The sequence below is a fragment of the Stegodyphus dumicola genome, chromosome X1 (assembly GCF_044657685.1).
Source record: "Stegodyphus dumicola isolate Sdum_Otavi_A_Nest chromosome X1, ASM4465768v1".
NCBI classification, from domain to species: domain Eukaryota; kingdom Metazoa; phylum Arthropoda; class Arachnida; order Araneae; family Eresidae; genus Stegodyphus; species Stegodyphus dumicola.
The window spans coordinates 234,965,858-234,989,670 of NC_140780.1; the positions used below are offsets into that span (position 1 = coordinate 234,965,858).

At 31.6% G+C, this 23,813-nt stretch overlaps 1 protein-coding gene across 2 annotated transcripts in view; it reads right to left on the reverse strand.

Moving 5' to 3' along the window:
- Hsp110 (heat shock protein 70Cb) overlaps positions 1-23,813 on the reverse strand; it is a 98,247-nt gene that overhangs the window by 46,088 nt on the left and 28,346 nt on the right. For both annotated transcript variants that reach the window (XM_085807150.1, XM_085807149.1), the window contains exons 3-9: positions 18,684-18,806; positions 15,669-15,768; positions 9,546-9,673; positions 7,769-8,013; positions 5,856-5,932; positions 5,614-5,765; positions 1,886-1,989 (exon numbers count right to left, since the gene is read on the reverse strand). In XM_085807150.1, coding sequence (XP_085663276.1) covers positions 1,886-1,989; positions 5,614-5,765; positions 5,856-5,932; positions 7,769-8,013; positions 9,546-9,673; positions 15,669-15,768; positions 18,684-18,806 — 929 coding nt within the window. The remainder of the gene's footprint in view (positions 1-1,885; positions 1,990-5,613; positions 5,766-5,855; positions 5,933-7,768; positions 8,014-9,545; positions 9,674-15,668; positions 15,769-18,683; positions 18,807-23,813) is intronic.

A 23,813-nucleotide genomic window follows, 5' to 3' on the forward strand; every position in this document is an offset into this window, starting at 1 on the left:
TGAGAATCTTTCGTGATAGGCAAGATTTTGTACTATGTGGTTTATTACACATGCAAAGGTCAGAACTGTAGGTGTTAAATATACTTGAGCATGCAAGCATAGGCTCATCAGTAAATAACTACAAAGGAAAGTCAGATTTTGCTACTGCCTAATTGTAGGTCACTGCATAGTTATTTCAGCTTCTTCACCTGCAGAAGTTCTGTGATATAATTCTCTGCAAGTATTAAATGACCCACTCTTGCTAGGACAGCATCTCCGTAGTCACACAGGCAATTGAGATATTGCTATTCCCAGCTAAATGGCAAGCTACCACCCCACTTTGAATTTTAAAAAAACCACTCCCAGGACAAGTTTAAGAGTCTCCCATCTCACCACTCTTCCCGTACCTCTCGAAAGAACTTTCGGCTGAACGTGTGTTTTGAAAGCTCCCTTATCACACATATATTATATGCTTAAAATGCCCATGCCTTCTCTGGGATTTAAAGGCGGGCCCTTCAATATGACAGTCACCACCTCTAAAACTATTGCTGGGACGGCCTCTTACTTAATACATTTTGACTTTTGGCAATTAGTCAAATGCCTGCTCAAAAATCATTTTCTGAATGTTCTTTGGGCAGCTGCTCCATTTCTGTCCAGCCCTACTCATGACATTCGTGTTGAGCTGAGTTCATGTAGAATACACATCATTCAAAGTCTGCACACAAAATGATAATTATGGCAGTAGATGAATTTTAGCTACCAATATCAGCAGTGCCCCTACTACCTCAGCTCGCCATTTCTGCACACATTATAGCTGCCAACCTCAAAATCTGAAAAACTTGGGAGATTTCCATTTTGCACAGCAATACTTCAAAACAACATAAAATCAATTTAAATTTCCTTCATAGGCCATGATTCAGGTTATTGAACTATTGGTAATGTGATTGTTATAAAACAATTATCTATTATCTATTCTTATATATTAGGGCTTTTTACTAATTTCACTTTGTAATTTTCTTAAACAAAATCCTGAGAACATATAAAAATGTTTTATTTACCAAAGTACTCTAATATACTGGAAGTTAAAAATAAATAATAGCAAGTAAAAATTAAATTTAAAACACTATGGACCCGCATTAATGAATAAAGCAGGTAAAATAAATTCTTTACTTCATATAAGTTAGGTTACCAGTTTTTCCCTTTTTCATTATGTACATGGATTCGATACAAAAATGCCTCACATGGTTATATCGGCCATTTATGATTGTAGTTTGTCATATAAGGAGAAAAAGCTGTAGCATCTGCAGCAAAATAAGAAGGTAAAAATTTAAAACTGGGAGATGTGATGTTGGCAGCTGTAACATGTCATTAAAAAATTTGCTTATTTTGATCACCTCCATCTGGCTTTACATTTTTGGAGAGGTATTTTAGATCCTTCTTATATAATTTTATAATGCTTAAAGTACAGCAGTTAAAAAGCAAAATAAGGCAACTTTTAATAGCTACAACAGAAAAAAGGGATCGAGAAGTAAATTTAGAAAGGAATGTCACATAATAATAAAAAGAAAACATTTTAATATTAATAATAATAAAAAGAAAACATATTAAACATTTTAATATTCGTAAGTAAAAGCCTGAAATGTTCAGATTTGATAATTGCACAATTCAAAGAATGGACATGTGTGAAAGTTTCCAAACTATTCAGGTATTTATTATACATTTTACAATACAAGTCGATATATCTGAAGCAATTCAAAAAATCAAACATTTGCATACAAAATCAGCGATCCTAATCTCATCTGAACGAGTAGGTAATTTACTCCTTTTATTAAAACATACTATTTAAAATTAAAACAGCAGTATTTAGGTTGTCCATATAAAGTACCAAAAGCTTTGGAATACATACTTATCTTCAGATTTCTGAGCCTTCCACACTAATTTTATTGGAAAAGGCTGAATATCAGTAATTGAAAAATCTCGCACTTTAAATGTAGGAGACAGCATAGCACACTAAAAATGAAGAAATTCATTAAACATTGTCTTGAAACATTAAAGAAATAAGAGAACAGTATCATGCTCTTACTAAAAAAATTAAAACTATTACTGATTAAGTATATAAAATGTATTCAAATTGAATTATTACTGATTAAGTATATAAAATGTATTTTGAAAACCTGAAATTAAGAATATACCTACATAAAATAAATATTACAAATTACAGTAATAAATATAAAATTTAAAATATTTAGATATACAAAACAGCCTAAACAGTTTTTAATATACTGAAAACTTCCAATGAAAGTTAACGTTCCAGATAGCCAATCCATCTACACACAGTACCTCCTGCTTATTAAAATTATTTTTATTTCAAATATATTTGAATTTATTAAGCAGCTGAGTTTAACAGATGACAATCCTTGAACAGCAATATAAGATAGTTTTAAATGTACCTATTAAGATTAATCTAGTAATTAATACCTAAAGTAATTAAAAGTTAAGGTTAAAATTAAACTGTTTTTGCCCTACTGAAATTTAATTTATTAGACATATGTATTTGATAAAATCTTGAATTTTAGCAATCTGCTGATCCACATTTATTTGCCTTATTCATTAACAGTTCCTCAATTGCATTCTCATGTTTGTAAAATTACTGGTAGCTCTTTTGCTTGCAGAGAATATATTATAATTTGCAGTGCTTTTCTAAATCTGATTAACACATTGAGCGCCATGCATATTTCTTAGGCAATCACATTAAGGCAACACGCTGCTTAAAAGCGCTGGTATTGTAGGGCCGGTGATTGTTATCGCAGTAGAAGATAGTTTACGTTTGGAACATGATTCCTATAGACATTCATTCAACACGTTACATTTTTATGTTTACCATGTTTCAGTGAAATCCATTAGTCCTGTAATAAATCAAAACTAAGTAAATTTTAAATAAATTTTCTGTAATTCCATAAAACAGTGTAAATTTTATACTTATATATCATGTTACACGCTGTGAGCCAGCGGCGATCGACGCGGCCTGAACAGAAAGTCTAGTGTCAGCCAGAGATGGCTGACGCGGCCTAAACGGAAAGTCTGGTGTCAGCCACAGATGGCCGACGTAGCGCTCAACGTGTTAAGGTTGGTGCGATATCATTTTCGCTGTTAGTTTCGGGAACCTTTTAAATAGTAGTTTTTAATACTATACAGGGGAACCTCAAGATATGAGCACCCTTTATATGAACATTGACTCAAGTAACGAGCAATGAGCCAGGCTGCTGGTATGTGTGGCACCATTTCCTGATTCTCGACTCGGGGAATCCCCTCGTCAGATCACTCGGTGTCCTTTGATCTACATGTTTGCATGCTTGTGTGTCAAATGTTTATTACATTTAACACTAAAATAATTATTTCATGTCTCCCAAGAAGATTGTTGCCTCAGATAATGCTGCAAAGAAAAATGATGAAGGCACGGCCGTTGAAATTAAGAAAGAAACCATAGATAAAAAAGCACGGTGCAAGAGCGATGGAATTGACAAAGACTTGCGCCCTTTTGACATCGACGATTTGCACTATTCTGAAGAAGCAGGAAGAAATTAAGCAACTTGATGTAGCCGTTACTTCCAAGCATTGTCCCAAATCTAGAAGATGAGAGTTGCTGGTGTGGATTAATGAGAAGCATTTAAAAGGTCGGAGTCGGAAGCTATCATAAATGTGAACTATGGTTATATTATTTACCAGTGTTATTTATTAGAAAAATTGATTTTTAATGATTATGATATTTTTGCAGGTGCGAAAAGGATTAACTGGATTTCCAAAACTTTCAATGGGGAAGTTTGTTTCTAGATTCGAGAAATTCGCTATACCAGCCCAATGCTGGAACAAATTAAACTCGTATCTCGAGGTTCCACTGTATTCAATTTTTTTATTATTATCACCAGTTGCATCACATTTTAAAAATTAAATCTTCTTGACTTCCCTCACCAATGTCCCATGTATTAGCTGCCATTTTATTTCCTCTGGAGCTTCTTCCAAGCAAAACAAACACTTTTTAAAGAATTCTGAATGGTGTTTTGAAAGATTGCCCCCCCCATGCATTGGGCCTCTAGCAAAATCATCAATTTAGTTATCTCTTAATTGCATATTTTTTTTTCAAGATTTGGTTATACTTATCAATTGCTGAATATATCTTTTCCTTAATAACATTTGACAAGTTTTTAGAATATCTTTATCCAAAAGCTGAATTATAGAAGTTGTATTTGTAGGAAGAGATAATACTGTTTTTCAGAATCATATTGGAGATACGTCTTGCAATTACCTAATATGAAAGCTATAAAGTACATTTTACCTTTTGATGCATTTAAAAAAAAATCAGTAAAAATATTACTTATCATCCATGAGTTCTTGTTGCTATGGAAAATAAAAAGTAATTTCTTGATCAGTGCTAAAAGGAAAAAGGTGCCGCATTAAAAAGTACCTTTTCCCTTACAGCATTCGATGTGCCAATTTTCTATAGAAAGGTATATACACCAACACTAACTACTGGCCAGCCTTATATTAAATATGGTGTTCTTATCTCGCTCAACAGTACCTTGTTTTCAACATAAGTACTGTCAAAAAGAAGTTTTATTTTTAAAGCTGCCAATCGAAGTTTCCAAAGTTATACACAAGATATGTTAAGTCACTGTTTGCTTAATGAAATAAGTAGCCTGAAAGATACATTTCTTATTTTAGAAAAAGTTTACTTTTGAAGAGAGCTGATGACTTCAGTACCCCCTTAAAAGCATCAGGTTAGTGTACTGAACTTTTCACAGAAAATTATTTGGCACATGTTACAGAAAAGAAAAAAAAGTTTTGAAAAATAAGTGGTGAACCAAAGAAGGTTGAGAAACGATAATCTAAACAATCAAAGTTAATGACTTTCAACATGCAATTTACAACACTGAGACAGACATAACAGCATCCACCTGTTAGATACAAATGGTAATCAGATACTCACAAGCAATATTTGTCTTACATACATATCTTCTTGGGGAAAAATCTGTTAAAATGTATATTATATTATTTATATGAACATATTTATCAATTTTTGCTTTAGTATCACAGTAAGAGAACTGACTACTTTGGCAATGAAGCTCACGTAACTGGCATTATTAAAATTTTAGAATATTCCTTCTTTAAAAAAAAAATTCAGCAAATCAGACATGTAAAGCCAGCATGAGCACAACTCAATGACTGCCACAGTGATTTATTGCCAATAGTGAATGAGTGTGACATCACAATACAATTGTAAGATCTTAACCTTCATTTTAAGTTAGCTCATTAATTCTCAATAAGACAGTGTTTAACTGCTATTTATGTTTTCTCCCGATATTTTGGGGGGAAAAAATTAAATTTGGTACCTGACCAAAACAGAAGAGCAAGCAGATTATTTGCAAAATTACAGCATGCTAACAAGAAGAAATGATTTTCTGATAACATATTTTAAAGATAACCTTCAGCTTATACCATGAGAGAATTCTATGGAATGAAAACACTACATTTTTAACAGAAAGAAATAAAACACATACCAATCATCAACATATTAAGTGCGTGTAACTTATCTGTGAGATTTAAACTAAACTATGAGTTAGTTCATTTTACAATTACCTGTAAAGCACAGCCTCTTGCAACAGCTTCATCTTGATTTAAAGTTGTGCTTGGTTCTTTACCGAAAACCTTTTGGACTAATTGCTTAACAGCAGGAAGCCTTGTTGAGCCACCCACAATTTGAACTGAATCGATATCATCCGGTTTCAGGTCTAAGAAATTTTTTACAGTTTTTTAAATCAAGCAATGCCCAGTAAACTAAAGAATTTTCATGCACTTATTAAAAGCCCATATTAACTTACGTGCATCACGAAGAAGCCTTTTCATTGTGTTTTCAATATTAAGTAGGAGGTCAGAAGCAAGATTTTCAAAATCTTCCCTATTAAAAAAAATCATTAACATTTCATTCATGAAATAACTTTTAAATACACATACCTATTTTAATATATTAATTTTATTTCATCAGTTGAACACAATTAAAAAGGTGTTTGGGTTAATAGCCTCCACAAGACTATTCAGCAAAACACAGCTAAGCTGTTACAGTGACACAATTGTAACTTATTTCTTTCGAGTAGATGCATCGTGTAAGTAAAAGTTTTATTAAAAGTCTGCCATAAGTCTGACCACTTCTTATGGAATGCATATGAAATATCTTTTTACAGAATGTCATTTTTGTTATGTTTAGTATCATTTATGATTACAGAAGCATGAGTAACTTCAGTATACTACCTGTGTAGAAGCAATACCTAACCTTCATCTCACCAAACACTATTCAATTACCTGCCCAAAGAGCTCCACAGAGCGCTGCTGAATCACTTGTTGACTTGAGTATACAACAGTAACTTACTGTAATAAAGTTAATGGATCACACGCGAGACTAAAAATTTAGTAAATGCAATGATAATGAAAATTGAGTGCATTAGAAATTTACTGGCTGGCTCTCCAGAAATACATCTCAATAGCTGCTGAACAGAAAGGTAACTTTGCAGGTAATAAGTGCCAATGGCTAATTCCTATTGCTAATGCCCATGTTATGCCAAGGATACCTAATTATTGTCCACTATCTAAGCATGGCTATTCCACTTATTAACCATTTAGCTGACCGAGTCACGTATATGTATGTTAAAGTATTTTTTAGCACTTATTTAGATATCTTGAAATGTTCAAAAAATTAAGGCACTAAATCAAATGAAAAAGAATCCAGGTTATAAAGAACAAAGGGCATTTTAAATATGAAAATATCTTCCAATCATGGCAGTTTGGAGAAATTTGGGAGCCAAATCCTTTGTTGGTTGAAGGTTAAATAGGTAGACAAATAACAAACACAACTGAACAAAATGGAATTGGAACATAAGTTTTCTTCTTGGTAATACCTCATAATATATAAACTTAGATGCAATTCTCAACATTATTAAAATGATTATCTCACATTAACTCCAGTTTCAGATGACTAATGATGAATTTTTTAAATAACTCATTACCTGAAAGGGCTTTAAAACCGGACCGCTTACAACTAAAAACGAAAATATTAAAAATCTAAGCAGATTTTAGCAATTTCCAGTGAATTCTGACATTAGTATTTTTGTTTCCCAGGCCAGTGCACAAGGACATGAATGTATTCATAGAAATTACTGTATTTTCAAAATGACAACATTTATGTATCTAGAAATTAATTTTACGTGAAATTCATCCATCTTGTCCCACAAAAGGGCTGTCAATGGTGCAAATGTTGGCACATGCAGCTAGTTTTAGATGATTTGTGATCTAGGCAAGAGCATACCTGATTTGTCATATCTACTACTCCAAGGGGAAATCTGATGCTCATACAGTGGCATCCAAGTAAAATATAATGACTGATGACTCATCACCACATGAACTTTGTTACCTAGACTTCATAATCCTACTTCTCTTTAGCAGCCCTTTAAATGGAGTAAAATAAAAGGAATTATCACACATCCTCCATCTGTGATCTCATGATGTAAGCAAAAACATATTTAGATGGAAATTGAAGATCCATATTTCAAATGCTGATTAAAGCATAGCTTATTTTCATGCTTCCTGCTCCAAAATATATATATATATACTACTTTCTCTACGACTCGAAACTATTTTATTATACTTTTGAGAAAAGCACTTGAAATTTTCATCTCAAAATATATAAGCCAGTTTGTCAAAAACTAAGATGTGCATATTTCCGGTAATTTTTTTTACTCACCGTTTCATTCTTCCTGAGACATCTTTATCATCCATAAAACACTCAATGTTTATTGGTAGCTCTAAAGAGTTTGCACTCATTTGCTTTTTCAGTTTCTCACATTCTTGCATCAGCCTCATTACAGCTCTCTTGTTAGTCATGATATCTAGATTGTAACGGTCATTGAAATCATTAACAAAATGTTTTACTAATACATTATCAAAATCTCGTCCACCAAGAGTACGATTCCATGTACTCCCCAAAATCTGTAAACAAATAAATAAAAACATAAGTGACAGTTTAGGTACGTAAACTGCTAACATACAGAATTTAATATATTGTACTTTCACAGAGCACTTGGAAGATACTTATAACATAACACTATTACTTTCCATAAACAAGAAAGATAGTAAAAAAAAAGCAAATACAATTTTCATTTTAGTTAAAAAAGACCATGTCAAATAAAAATGCACAAAAAGGTGAAAACAGGCTTCATTTTCTTGAATTTACCAAATTAACATTAGCAGAGATAGCTACAAAATTACTAATCTGTGGTTTTATGCAGTATAGAGTTACTTGCCAAAAAACACAAACTTTGGTTTCTGCCTTTCATCTTTTAATATTTTTACAAATTTTGTATACAAAAGTATGTAACTAAAATGTAAAACCCTTTTTTGTTAATCGGACATTTTATTTATAAAGCATCATGTAAAAAGCTCAGGGTTTTATTCATAAAAAAGTTTTAAAAAATTCTAGTCCTTAATGACTCTTAACATCTTCCACATTATTCTGAGAAATGAACATTGGACAAAATATATATGAAACCGAAAAAGCATAAAAAAAAACCTCCAGATTTCTACATAAATACAGCTGACAAAACTAATTTATCTCACAGAAAATTCTGTGAAGTACATGCACACAAAATAATTCAGCATAGCTTCACTGCTTTCCTTCAACACTATGATCTACTATGATTCACACACAGAAGCTATGCTGAAAAAATATTTTTTGGAGAAATTAATCTTAAATCAAAAATTTTGAATTTCAGCAAAAAGTTAAAAATGGAAGTTTTCCTTGTTTTTTAAAGAGAAAATTTATACAGATACATGAAGTTTTTCTCATACAAATGAAGTTTTTCAGAAAATTTGCTTAAAAAGTCTGCAACAATAATTTAGCTTTTTCTATTGTTTTGATTTAATTATAACAAATTATGGAACTGAATGGCCTGGAGTAACGTGAAAATTAATGAGCATAAAGACACAATGAATAGCTCTTTTAATTTTATGAAATTATGAGTACAAGCAAAACACATAATATAAATACCACCTCAATAACAAAAAGTAGTTATGGCAATTAAAAAGCAGCATTACTGTTATACATGTTTTTCAATATCCAATTAATGCCTCTAAGTATAACAGGGTAAAATCTTAATATAAAAAAATAACGTTTGCAGGTTTTCTTAATCCACTAAATAAAAATCACATTATATGCAAGAACAAGATAATTCACCACAGCTTGGAGGGGGAGACTGTCTAACAGTTTACAAACTTTCCACATTAATTAACCTAATCAACTCCTTTAAATATTAACAAGAAATTGTCGATAAACACCAAATTTTTAATTTCATTACACAATCATACCAACACAGATGAAAGAGCAAATTATGTTTTTAAACATAACTACAAGTGAATTCAAAATAACACATAAAAGCTGCAAATAAAAAGAAGTTTTCAATGTGAAAAAAAATTAAAATCCTCATTTTTTGCTACAGATTCAATATGCATTAAAGTTTACAAACCTTAAGCTTTCCTTTTGTGAAAGCACAAGCAGTGACTTGGAGAGCAGAGTTGCCTAGATCTACAAATACCACATTTTTGGGCTTATCTTCTGGCAGATCTTGTCTATAGAAACCATATGCAAGTGCAACTGTAAAAGATTGAAAGGTTTTCAAAATGATTAAATTTTAAACACAATTATTAAGTTGAGAAAACTGAAAAATGTAACAATTACAAAATACAAACTTCACAGGAAACAAAACTCCAAATATTTCTCAGAGGCAAATATGATGAAGCCACATCATTATGATCACCATCCAATACAAACATTACACATGTATAGCAAATACTATTCTGCATGCATTCTCCAAGTCAAACCCCCAATCAGTTTTGATCAGTTGGGGATCTTGCCCTCCACAAATCAAGAAGTCTTAACAATTGCAAGATGATTGAGATCCCATTTCAAAAATCTTGAAACTCATCATGGAGTAAAAATAAAGCAGGATCTCAAAAAATTCAGATTAATGCATTAATTGTAAATTCAGATTAACAGGGGTGTTTGTGGGACCCCAAAAAATCCCCTGAAACTTTTACGGACTTAATACCGACATTTTGGAGTTTCGAGAAGGGGGGGAGAGAAATGAAAAATTACAATTATGAAGTATTGAATGACCTAATTATAAAAGTTCAATGAATTACTTTTTTTTGCAAAATTAATAACCATAAATTTTCAAACATATAAACTACTACATTTTATGTAAATATCTTAAATTACCTGAATTAATTCTTTAAAAAAAATTATTTAATTTCTGCTGCTTTTTTTTTTTTTTTAATTTTCTGATGTTTGTGGGCTTGTCTTACTTTTGTAGTGAACTTCATAATTGCAGGAAAGTTGACTTTTATTTTCCTCATTTACAGTTGAAATTTCCTTGAGAACTGCACATGCAGAGGTAGAAGCATTTTGCTTTCCTGCTAATGTAGAAGGTTTTTCAGAGACTTTTATAGGTGACTCATCTGAAATACATGTTTTTAAGTCCTCTTGATATGTTTTCCAACTTCTGTTTATATTCAGTAAGAGATCTTTGTGAATTGGATCAGTCATTGGATTTTTTTAGCCATATTTTTCACATGAGGTTTCTTTAAAAGCCATTAAATCATATTTAATAGTCCGCACTGCATCTAGGGAATCAATCTTAAGAGAGGTTCTATAGTCAGTGACAAGTGTATCCATTAAGTTGAATGCACTTTCCACTAATGGGCCATGGAAGCAGCTAAGGCAGGCTTTGACCAATTTAGCCAATGTAGGATACTTATAATCATTTGTGAAATCATCTTTTAAATTAAAAACTTTAGACCAATATTTATCAATTGTACATTTGACTTGATTTCCACTTTCATCAGATGCGTAGAGCATTTCTTTGGTGATATCAATATCACTCTGGTATAACCTTATTTCAGCTTCTACTTTTGAGTTTTCATTATCACTAAAAATATGGAACATAAAAGATGATAATTTTTCAAAAGCTAATATTGTACTGGTTTGACCTCTTAGCTCTGGATCTAATAGCTCTTAGCTCTAGCGTTTATAGGTATTAGAGAAGAACTTGAAGTATGCATATTAGCACATGTTGGAGATATCAACTTCTAGAAAGAATGAATGGTTCACAGAGTATAAAGAACTACAGTCAACTGTTCATGTTCCATCATATCAGCCATATAATTAAATGAACTCTCAACATCGCATCCATGGAAGCTAGTTAACCCTTTTGAGACAACGTGCCTTTAAGACATTCCCTTGGGACAAATGGGAGTCAAAAGTGTTGCTAAGCCTAACTTTAGAAAAAATTGTTCAAATCCCAACATCATAATTTTTCATATCATTTTAGATTTTTGCTTATGCTATCATACATAATAAAATTAGCATTATCCTTTCCCTTTACTTTTACATGATTATATGTAGAAAAATTGCTTACTTTTGAGAAATAATTTTCGAAAGATCTATGCAATTTATTCCAAAGTTTTAAATGACGAAACACATTATTAAACTCTTTGATGGGAAGTGATAGGCAGGCACTCAGCGAGCCCAGTCTCCGAGAAAATGTCCATATTGGGATCATTAGAAAGAGCACTCTCTGATCTTTCAAAAAATGAATTATCTTTCTCATCCATGTAACTAATTTACTCATTTGCCATGAGAATACATCCTTCCCGTGATAAAAAATGCTGCTATGATAAACTGAAGTCAAGGCTTTCCAAAACAAAAAGTAGGGGGAAAATGAGCTATAAAAGCAACACAAAGCATAACAGAACCCCATACAAGAACTTTAAAAGATCCTGCATAGCAGCAGAAAAGGAATATAAAAGGATTCGAAGTGATATTAGATATGCGAATGTTTGTATCACGTGTCAAGACAAAGAGCCAATCTAATCATTAAAATCCAAACGATTTACAACAAAACAAATAAAATTTGAGAAAGATGATCAGTGAAAAATATGGAAATTGATTTGAGAATAATAAAAAATCCAGAATTCAAGCTATATCTACACCAAAATCAGCCACTACTGTCGGACTTTGAAAAAAAGGACAATGACTAACACTTCTGAAACAGCAGACTGTGATAAAACTTTGCATATCCAGCATGGTAATACTCTGAGCAGCACGGGTTTTTGGGATCTGTCATGAAAGCCTGTATTTATGCAGCATTTATTAGCTACATTTATATATTTACTTATTTTAGCCTCCATTTTCATAAGCTTACATTCATTAAGACTAAATTTACATTATTAAAGAAAGTAAGAAAGCAAAAATATCTTAAGTTATAAGCTAATATTTATCAAGTGACAAAAAATCTCATGACCGGATGCCACTCAAAGGGTTAAATTGTGAAATGCTCACACATTTGAAAGCTACAAAAAGTCACGATTCATAATGTCATTGAGCGTAACTGGAAAAAGAGGAGGGGGTAGATGTAGCAGTTCTTTAGATTTTTCAGCTAAATAACGCTTTTGACATTTCGAAGTGTGCATCATATAAAAATAGCCCAACAGAACTGAAAAATAATCTGCTTAGCAAGCACAGTAAAACTCTTTTATCTCTGCAAAATATCACAAATGTTATTGCGCAATACATGCACCTTAAATCTTCCACACACGATATTATGCAAACGGAATCAACAGCTGCTGGAAGTCAGAGAATAAATAAAGAAAAAGGAGACTTGCCAATCTAGGTTTTTTCATTCTAATTTTCGGTAAAGTGCAGAATTCCCCGCTTATATGGTGTGTACAAAGTAAAGGGCCAATTTTGTGCAATTCTCTGATTTTTTTCAAGTGAAAATGGGTCAATGTGTACATGGATATTGAGTTTGTGCAATTTTTGACTTGTTTTCAAGTTGCCAATTTTCAGAAACACGCAAAACAGTGGGTGATTCTGCACTTTTTCCCTAATTTTGAACAAACTGCATTAAATTTCCGCAATAGAATCATTCTTCGCTTGGGTTGGTAGACCGCAGAATTTTCAGTCCTATTCAATCCAGATTGGAAAGTGAGAAAATAAATTTCCATCACTCGCTTTGCTGCAAACTGCAACGGTTTCGATGTTTGAGATTTTGCGGAGAAAGAGGAGGACCCCCCTAACTTCCATACTGTATAATGCATTGGCCGGGAGGGGGGGGGGAAATTATTTTTTGACTGTTCAATTACATTCACTTTATTTAAGACATTCCGAATATTATTCCTTAGAAAGTTAATCTGTGTTAAAACACACTTACTCATTTTTGAAGTTACTTCAGCAGTTACTGCAAATATATTATTATAAATATTCATACATACGCTCATAATATAGGTATAATGATCCTAATAAACACAAATATGAACAGACCATGCAGAACGAGATTGCAAATTATTAAAATCTTGATAGAAATTCAAACGTGTGTAATCTTGGGAGGAAAAATATGGAATGTACTGGAATTTTCTACTGCTTTCGCAATTCTTTGACCAAAAAACGACATGCACCTGTCTACATGCACGCACCAAAGGTTACGTTTATGCACAGAAAGGGGCGCCAGAAGTATGATTCACCATATGAATTTCCATATAAGGAAGAAATGTTGTTTATAGTTTCGGCTGGTAGTGAAAAAATGTGCGTTTGTTTAAAAAAAAGCACTAAAAACAAAAATTAAGTGCTTTAGAGAAAAAGCAAACACCTATAATGGCCTTTATAATTTATTTTCAAATATAAGGACTTATATTTGAAATTCACTTGTAAGGATCGCTACAAACCCTGTCACAAAAACCATATGCAAGTATGAATCAGGACTGTTTAATGAACAATTATGGCCCAACTATCCTTCCAGGAGGAAAATTTTCTGGAAAGAACACTACGCTAGCCTAGCCATGTAGGGATGAATTTCCAGAATTTTAAGTTCACATTGAATTGCTGAGTTTCTAATTAATCATCAAAAACCCACTGGCTCAAACAGTACTATGGTTTGAATCAAGAGCAGTTTTTTAATGCAATTTTGCAGGCACAGCCCCAGACAGGACAGGCATATGAGAGTATGGGACACAACATAGTCTTGCAAATAAGAATCATATTATAAGTAGAAAGAATTGCTGTTCCAAGCAACTTAAGAGGCAAGTGTAAGTTTATGCTCTTGGAACTTGGCTATGATCTGTGTAATGTGAGGGGACCACCTGAACCAGTAATTAAGACCTCAAGGGTACTGGAGTACATATGCACATGTTGGTTAACACGTTGAGCAGTGCTGAATTTGCTGTCCTTTCCGTTCAGCAGGCAGCGAGCTAAGCCGTAAAGGCATATTTTTTTTTTTAAATGTTTCAGTACATTTCATTAAAACTAAATTTGATCACCTTTCATTGAGACTATATTTATTTTTGAACTTTAATACTGTCGGCCCAGAGGGCCGACGCCAGCCAAACGAAAGTTCCAGTGCCGGTCCCCAGGGCCGCACTCAACGTGTTAAGATCAATGTTTCTTTTCCTCATGAATTAAGGTAGCATCTGACTTTTGTATGCTGACTTTCATTTTCCAGGTGCTCTGCCAGAACTCCAGTGAGTGAATGTGGATCTGTAATACATACTGAACCAAAAGATGCATTTTGAGCAAGATTGCAGTTTTGTTTCTGTAAATTGCAAGGTGGTGTATTGCAAGGGTGGTGTAAATTGCAAGGATGTTGTCGTTCACGTAGATATTTAATAAAATAGGGTCAAATACCTCTGTGTAACACCACCCTATTAGATCTGGGGGTGGAAAGTGTTTTGTGAACATGAATCACGAAGTGATGTTTGTGATGTAGTCTGGGAAACAGGATTATTAATTTGTGCAAAAGGCCCTCCAGCCAGACACAGTTTGGTCAACATCCAGGAAGATGGCTTTGGTGATTAACTTGTAACAATTCCTCAGTTACTAACATGCTTTAGTTGGTTATTTTTGAGCAAATAATTCAAATTTAAGATAAAGTTTAAAATGAAGAAAATGTATACAAAATTTAAACACACTTGTAATCTGTATTGCAAATTAATAAAACTCTATTGTACTAATAAAATTATTAAGTTGCTTTTTAGATAAAACAAAGCTAAAATAAATAAAATACACTGATACTTTTGTTCAAATACATTATAAAAAATCAGTTAAATTACAGCTTTGATATTGAATCCAAGATACAGATCATTCTCAATTTCAAAACCAAAACAACTTTTCAAACTTCCAACAGTTAAAGTAACAAAAAGGGGAAATGGATCCTTGCATATTAATGCAACCATAGTAGAAGTCACCAAATTTTTCTTCCTTAATTTATGCATATGAACATTACCACATTGCTTAATTAGGTAAGGATGGAGAATTGAATTAAATTTCAACTGCATAACAATTCTCAGCTACAGAAATAATTTAATATGAATTCACTAAGTGCTTATTTCAATTCTCCCTTCTGCTATGCAGAAGAATGGCAAGTCAAATAGTAAATTTATAAAACAGCCATCAAAATTCTTGCAGGTACTTTGCATTTAAAAATTACACATTGTATGCATACTTTATATAAAAAGTGCAATAAATAACATTAAAACATAATAATGTATCTTTAAATGATTAAATCCTCAGACTGCAAAAGAAATTACACCAACCATACCAGCAGTAGGCTCATTCATCAGCTTGAGAACATTAAGGCCTGCTATTTCTGCAGAATCAAGAATTGCTCTTCTTTCTACATCTGTGTAGTATATGGGAACCTAAAATAGTAAAATATTAATATATGAATTGATGACGAGATCAGAAAAAAAAACTTTTTAAATGCAAAGAATTTTTCAGTAAAGAAAAGTTTACAAAAATAAATGGAAATTGTTGTCAAACGTAAAATAGGTAATACATTACAAAAAGAAAAGCAATTTCAGTTTCGATGACGACAATTACAGATTATCACTTGCTAAAGTTAATCTTTAAATTAAGTTTAGCAAGTGATAATCTGTAATTGTTTATGCTTAAGTTTTAATGCTATGAATCTATTTTTAATATATTCAAATTCTTACATCTATGTCGACAAAGGTAGAAAAAATTTTACTGGCAAACGAAGTCTGTGAACTTTCAACTCAACTGTAAGTATATGTTATCTGTTCATCTAAAAACACACATCGATAAAAAAAAAAAAAAAAAAAAGCTACTGATGAACAAATAAAAATGCTACTCTGAAAAAATAAAAATATGTATTGGCTCTTTTCCTTTAAAATATCGTTCTTTTTTAGTCACTAGATGATTGATTCTCAGAATGGAAACAAAAGAATTAACTAATAGACACGTGCAGAGTTGAATGCATGCATTTATTCAGTTATTATCATCTACTAGCAATGGTTAGAAAGACTCATTTTCAGTCAGTATTTGTTCACCCCTTTACAGCAGCTCATGCAAGAGTTCTTTTTGTCACTATGAAATAGTTAACAAGGCTTTTTGGTACTTTTCCGTTTCACTGGAGCAAATCTCGCCAAGCAGACTTATACACATAAAAAAATGTTAGTTCTAAGATTTTTTAGTTTGAAGGCATAAACATTTTAATATGATTTAAAATTTTGTGAAAAGACAATAAATTTGTAAAAAAACATTACGATTTGCTGGTTCGTATCACGTGACCTTAAGTGATCTCATCTCACGTACACTACGCTACAAAAATAACTACATTAATTTCAAGTTAAATTCTCTCAGTAATTAACTACATTAATTTCAAGTTAAATCTTAATTTGGAATACAAGTTTAAATGTGAGAATTATATCAATAAGTACGAATAGCTTACTCAGAATTTATGTAAAACCGCAGTGCATTCTCGTTAGAATTGATGAAGTTAACCCTTAATTTTGCCTTTTCTGTATTTTCGCCTTCGAGTGAGTGGTATGACTGCATCCTAATTGACTTGATTACCGCGAATGGTCTTAGGGCACAAAATTTAACTATCTTGTAAACATTCTATGTAATTGTATGCCAGTATTGAAAGAAACAATCAATCTAGGCTGCGACTTGTTTTGAAAATGAAGCGTAAAAAGGTTACCAGCAAAGATATTCTGTTTGCCATCAGTTGCACCATTATTGGCAACTTTATCGTTTGTGCCGGCAAAACGGAAAAGTACTGGCTTTTTAATAAAACAAGGCAAAAATTCAAGATGTAAAAAAAAAAAAAAGTGATTTTGAGAATCACCTTTTTATAAGATGCTTCAAATGATAATTTCATGCATAATCAATGCTAAATAAGGATTAAAAGTATAATACAGAAAGGAAATGATTAAAACAATAACACAGATTAGATTGAGCACAGTAAAAAAAATTATAAATGCAAACGAACTATGGCAACAGTTTGCTTCAGTGTAAACTTACGTAATTAATAAGCAAAAACTAATCTACATTAAGCATAAGCAATTTAATGACTTTATTTCCATGTGCAGAATGCAAAATCTGTGAAATAATGAAGTAATTTCAATAAGGCAGTGAAATTACTTGCACCACATTAGAATAATATTAACTGGATCAAATTATTCTCTAAACACTTTCAGTATAATCCAGCATTTATCTTTCAATACAACTTACCTAAAATATACTAAGTAAAATAAAAGGCACCACCAAATTTAGTATGATATTCCTAAATTTTATGTACAGCATTAGTACATACTAAAGCAAACCAGCTAGCATAGGATTTCCCAGATTATGTTCTGTGTCAGAGGATATAAAGGTAATAAACAAATCATAAAATTTCTAAAGTACAGAAATTTGTTACAATAATACTAGTAAGAAATGCTCCACATGTTATTTTATTGCCCACTATGGCAATAAAGCTCACGAATCTCAAAATTACAATTAGGACATCTTATCAAATAAGATAATTAGCATATGGCTTAGTTTATTAACATCCATGCTCCGCATTCTAACATCACATCTCTGAATATATGTTCTGAAAACATCTCTGAACAGACCTTTGGATGAAATCACTATCCTTGCCTGACTATCTCATTACATTTTTAGCTCACCAATATTCTCAGTTTAACTATAACACGAGATATCTAGCTAGTTAAACCCTCCTAGCAGCATGACTGGCTTTATCTGGGCTCAGAGGGCTAATAACTTCACGAAACGCCAATTTCCTGTTCTGCCCTTTCTTGAAATCCATCTGCTTGTACACAGGTTCTATCTAGTGTACTTTAGTTTACTTTAAATAACATACTAACCTTCAAAAACAACTAAAATTTGCAAATGTTAACTTCTTTCATAGATGTCCACAAAATTACTAACAGCCCACTCCAGATAACATTAAGACCGCCATCTCATTTTATATTTCACTACTGATCTTCACTTCAGATTTCCCAACATTATTTCCATTAAGCAGTTCAGTGTGTTGTAATTTCAGTTTTACGTCCTGACAGTATCAAACAAAAAACACATTAAAATTCATGCTGCTTTTATCAACACATTTTTACCAAATTAACAATGTATTACTAACTTCATATAATTTAAAAAATACATAAAGTACACAAACTTAATGTATTTATATAAGTAAATTCTAGCTTATAGACAAGTAACTCCAAAAAATTATCAAATTGTTTTACACATTCTAAAGACTTAAAATTTAATCAAGCTGTTATAAGAAAAATCAAATTATAAATACACTTACTGATATAACACAATCTTGAACTTTAATTCTTAAATTGCCTTCTGAAATCTCTTTTAATTTGGTAAGCATCATGGCCATAACTTGTGGGACAGTAAAAATGGTTTTTTCTTGCAAATAATTAACCTAAAAATAAAATTAATGAATTGAAAAAATATCACTCAAAAAGTACACTTAGTCTTACCATTTCAATTTACTTACTGTTAGTGTTACTATTTCAATTTACTCACTTTAGTAGTTTCTTATGAAAGTGAAGTATAAGTGAAAATAAATTAGAACAGATATACTTTAAATAACCTTAAAAAAATTAAAAATTACATAAATATCTATATTAAAAACTCTCATATCTTACGAGTTAATGATTATAGAAAGTCAGTGATATTATATGAAATCATGATACTGAATCAATGTCATCTAAAAATGACTGGAAACATCTATTAAACTGACTATTAAAATACCACAAATTCTAACAAACATCGCCACCAGTTACAATTGGGCGAGGTAAAAAAAATAGTTTATTATTAGATAAAAGTATCATGTCTGAATTTAGCTTTTTTTGAGCTCAGAAATCATAATATTTAACAACCTTGATCTAATGTTTAGGAAGATTAAATCAATTCAAGTTTATTTCTGCAAAATATTTCTTGAACCAACTGATAAATATTTAGTGTTACAATGGCCTAACAGAGAAATGGGAACTGGTTATTCTTAAGACAAAGTGAAACAAGATTAAAAAAAAAAACTGCTTCGTGTATTTATACCATAACACAAGTTCAAGTGTTAAGCACCTCAACATCAGCCTACTTCCTTAAAGGTGATAGATTTCATGGAAAGTATGGGTATTTTATGCTGAACTTTTCTTTCACTAGATGGAAGTACATGCTAAATGGAAATTCCTGTCCAAAGGTCAGTATTACCTCTGCAGCACAGCAGTTTTATCCTTGGCACAAAGTGACCTCAACAGCTTGAAAAGCACTGAACAATGCAAGAGTCACAGGATTCAGAAAATTCTGTTACCTAATTGTAACTTATCATTCTACCAAAATAATAAGAGAGATGTAATAATTAACCTTTTAGCGATGGCGCACCTTTGTTTAAGACTCTCGTGTGGGACGGAAGGGAATCGAAGGCAGTCACCGTACAGGACGGAGGTTTTGCATTGCTAAGCCTAATTTTATTTAAAAAAATCAGAAAAAAAAAAAAAGTTTCGTTTCTAGCATCGCAATTTTTGGTATCATTTTAGATTATTACTTGAGCTCTTATATATATTAAAATTAGCACTTAACGTTTTTTTCTTTATTTTACATGAAAATATACTAAAAAATTCTTTATCTTGTAAAATAATTTTCGGAAGCACTATTCAAATTATTCCAGTAATTCAAAAGTAATTTGTAAAAGTTTTTCCAGTAATTTGAAAAAGTTTTAATCGATAAAATGCATCAATAAAGTTTAAAATTAATAAAACAACACAATAAAGACTATTTACAGTAAGAAGTAACAAAATTTAAAATGAAGACCGAGTGTGGTAAAATCAGTGTGTGCAAATCTCGAAGCACGGAGAAGTATCACTTTCTAACTCTCAGAATAAGTATCACTTTATAACTCTTTAGAAAATGAATCAGCACTCTCATCTGCGTTAATAAATGGTTCACTGACCATACGAGTGTCTTCCTCTGATAAATAGCGGCTTCCCGCCATAATAGACTGGAGGTGAGGCTTTCCGAAATAAAAAGAGAAGAAACGGAAATATATCTGATGGCAATGCAAAACGTAACAGTACTCCACATACTAACCCTAAAAGACCGTACATAGTAAAGGAAAAAATAGAATAAAAAAGGAATTGGATATAAATCAGACACGCGAATGTTTTCATTAGCACACAGCGATTTAAAGAGCTCACGTCTGTTTACGCTTTCCCCTCACCCTCGCAACAGCTGATGAGTAAAATACCAAAGTCAAGCAGAATATATCAAACTCAAGGTCAGCCATCCTCTGAATGCAATCTCTAGCGATGCGTGGATGGAACGCCCGGCTGTAAGAGACGTTCTTAGGGAATGCGTATATCGGACGCCCATCCTGAAAGGGTTAAATTTGATCTACATTGTAATTCAGCCAGTGAATGGTTAAATCTGTTATTTGCTTGTTTCTACTCTCTTAAAAATGTCTGGCAAATTCATTTACATTGCTCTGAAGCACCTGTCCAGATACTAGCAGATCACACTTCTTTGAATTGCTTTCTTCGAATCGCTTCTTTGGTCACCATTTCGAAGATGGCACTACTCTAGGGATTCCATAAAACATAAAATAATCAACAAAATTAAAAACAGGAAGAAATATCAGTAAAATATACCAGCTTTTTTCCAAGAAATCCTTACATAATTTCTTTAAGCTGTTGTTTTCCACAAGGAAATTGGTCCGATTAAAAATCTGAGAATTGCACAAATCTGGCACTGTTCAAGCAGCTGTTATCATGTATACAGCATTTTTTCATTTACCAAAAAAAAAAAAAAAAAAAAAAAAAAAAAAAGAAAGAAAGAAAAAGAAAAACAGAACTACATAAATTCAGCATTGTGCACAGATTTCAATCCATAAAATTTGCTTGTTTAAGAAGTACAACATCATGGATTGTCAATTTTTGCTTTCTCCACTATTGGCTAAAATGCCACATTTCTGAAGAAAAGCTTTCCTTTTCATCAACAGGTAAACTAAACAGTCGAATTAAGATTTCTCGTTAGAAAAAATATGTACTCAATGCAAAAACAAATACTAATAAATAATGACCATCTAATTCGAAGGTATCTGCACTCGCCTGCATACCTAGGTTGCCATAAAAATATACTTCGTTGACGACAACAGTTGCTTTGGTGATTTTTCAGGAGGATATGAATAATTAAAAACACCCATAATTTAGATAAACCCATCAAAGGACAAAAAATTAAACATTTCTCAAATTCTAATCATAACTGAAGTTAAGATTTAAAATAAACTTCTCAAACAGCAAAAACTAAATTTTTAACTGCCCGTATCATTAGACTGTTGAATTTCCAAAATATATACACAAAGAACTTACTATAGTCTCCTATTACTGAAGATTCCTCCTATTAGTTACAATTATAGCTGTCTTAATTATAACTGTTATTGCAATGCATAACCACTTTATCAAAAATATATTTTAATCAGCAGTTGTGCTTTTAACAATGACAATCAACTTTTAGAAAATCAATTGAGAGATAAATTATTTGGTCAATAAAGGAAAAGCATGCCTAAGCTATATGCTAAAGAAAATAGATATTTCTGCTTATGACATTCTGAAAGGAAATTGACCCCATTTACATTATACACAGGTAAACGTCCAGGCAGATATTCCAGTTGGTAGTGATTCTCCCTACTCCCACCCTGGATGAAATACCAGTATTTTAAGTTGTAGTTATTCTACCACTGGTTAGCAGAATAAAGTCAAATGCTTTTAAATTTCACTTAATCTTTATAAAACTTCTCAATACTCTAGACCAGGGGTTCCTAGTGTGGTCTGTATTGACCCCCCATGTGTCAAGTGGGGATTGACAGCCAAATATGCAGTGATCGGCATAATCAAAATCCTACTGATAAAAGTATTTTTTAATTTATAAATTTAAAAAAATATTAATTACTATGAAGCTATATCATGAAGTAAGGAAAGAAATTATATAAGGGAACATACACTAAAATATATTTAATATATTTTTTAATTATGAATTTTTTTAAATATATACATTTTTTATGCACTAAGTGTAAGAACACAAGGGTACACAGAAAAATAAAATGAATACAAGATTGGAATTGAAAAAAAATTAAGTAATGGTAAATATTTAAAAAACTGCATCACTAAAAGCATCACATTAATTAAAATCAAACTTTTGTGCAATTAGAACCTGATTTTATTTCTGAAAGATTGCATGAGCAAAACTAAAAATAATAATTGAACATATATCTAGTACACATTTTTTTTTTCAAAATTGTTATTACTATTCTTACTATAGTTACTATCTTGAAGTTCTTTGTGTGAAATGATTTGTATTATGATTATGCTGTATTCTGTATACTATAGAGAAAAATGTAAGTGGATCGATGAAGAAAAACCTTTCCTTCAAAATGGCTGATGTAAGGAAAAGGTGAGGTAACTCCTGCTTAGTGATTTGAAAACACAATTTATATGGGTGTCACTTTAAAATTTCAGTTAGCTGATCAATTACTATAATGTTTACCTTGTTTTACATATATTAATAAAATCACTATTATTTTATACATTATCATTCAGGATTATAACAATTCAGATACATAGAGCATAATCATAATGAATGTCAATATTTCCAGAAAACCACAGAATAAGTAAGAATAATTAATAAACTTATTAGATTAAAAATTAAACTATAAAATCTTAAAAAAATCCAGCAAATTAACTTCTAATGAGAGCTATGGTTAGCAGCATAAGGCACAGCAATAACTTACTAATAAATGAACATCTTGCAGCTGCAGCTATTATCTCAAACTTAACCCTCTGAGCGACATGACCGGCTTTATCTGGCCACGAGATTCTCTGTCACTTAGTGTATATTAACTTATAATTTAGAATATTTTGCTTTCTTACTTTCTTTAACAATATAAATTTTATCTTTATAAATGTAAGTTTATGAAAATAAACCCTAAAATAAGTAAATATACAAATTAAACTAATAAAAGGCTTTTAAATGCAGGTCTTTGTGACAGACCCAAAACCCCGGGCCGCTCAGACAGTTTAGCGTGCTGTTTTATTACATGTTGTCCTTTCCATTTTACTTTTTTTTATTCTCTTGACATGTACATGGTATTTTTAAAATATTAAAATAAAAGCTATCCACTTTCTGAGGATTCATGAATACTGCTGAATAATTCAAACTGCTTTAATAAAATTACACACTAAAACTTGTTTTGAAAGTGCAAAAATGAAAATACTACCAAGCTGGATGACATCTACAAGAGCCATACTATATATTTGTATAAGGAGTTATCACATTTTACAAGGAAATGAATACAGCAGATAAACTGACATATAATGAAAAGCTTTAAAAAAAGCTTGCATTACTTAAACACAGGATAAAACAAAACCATAAGTGC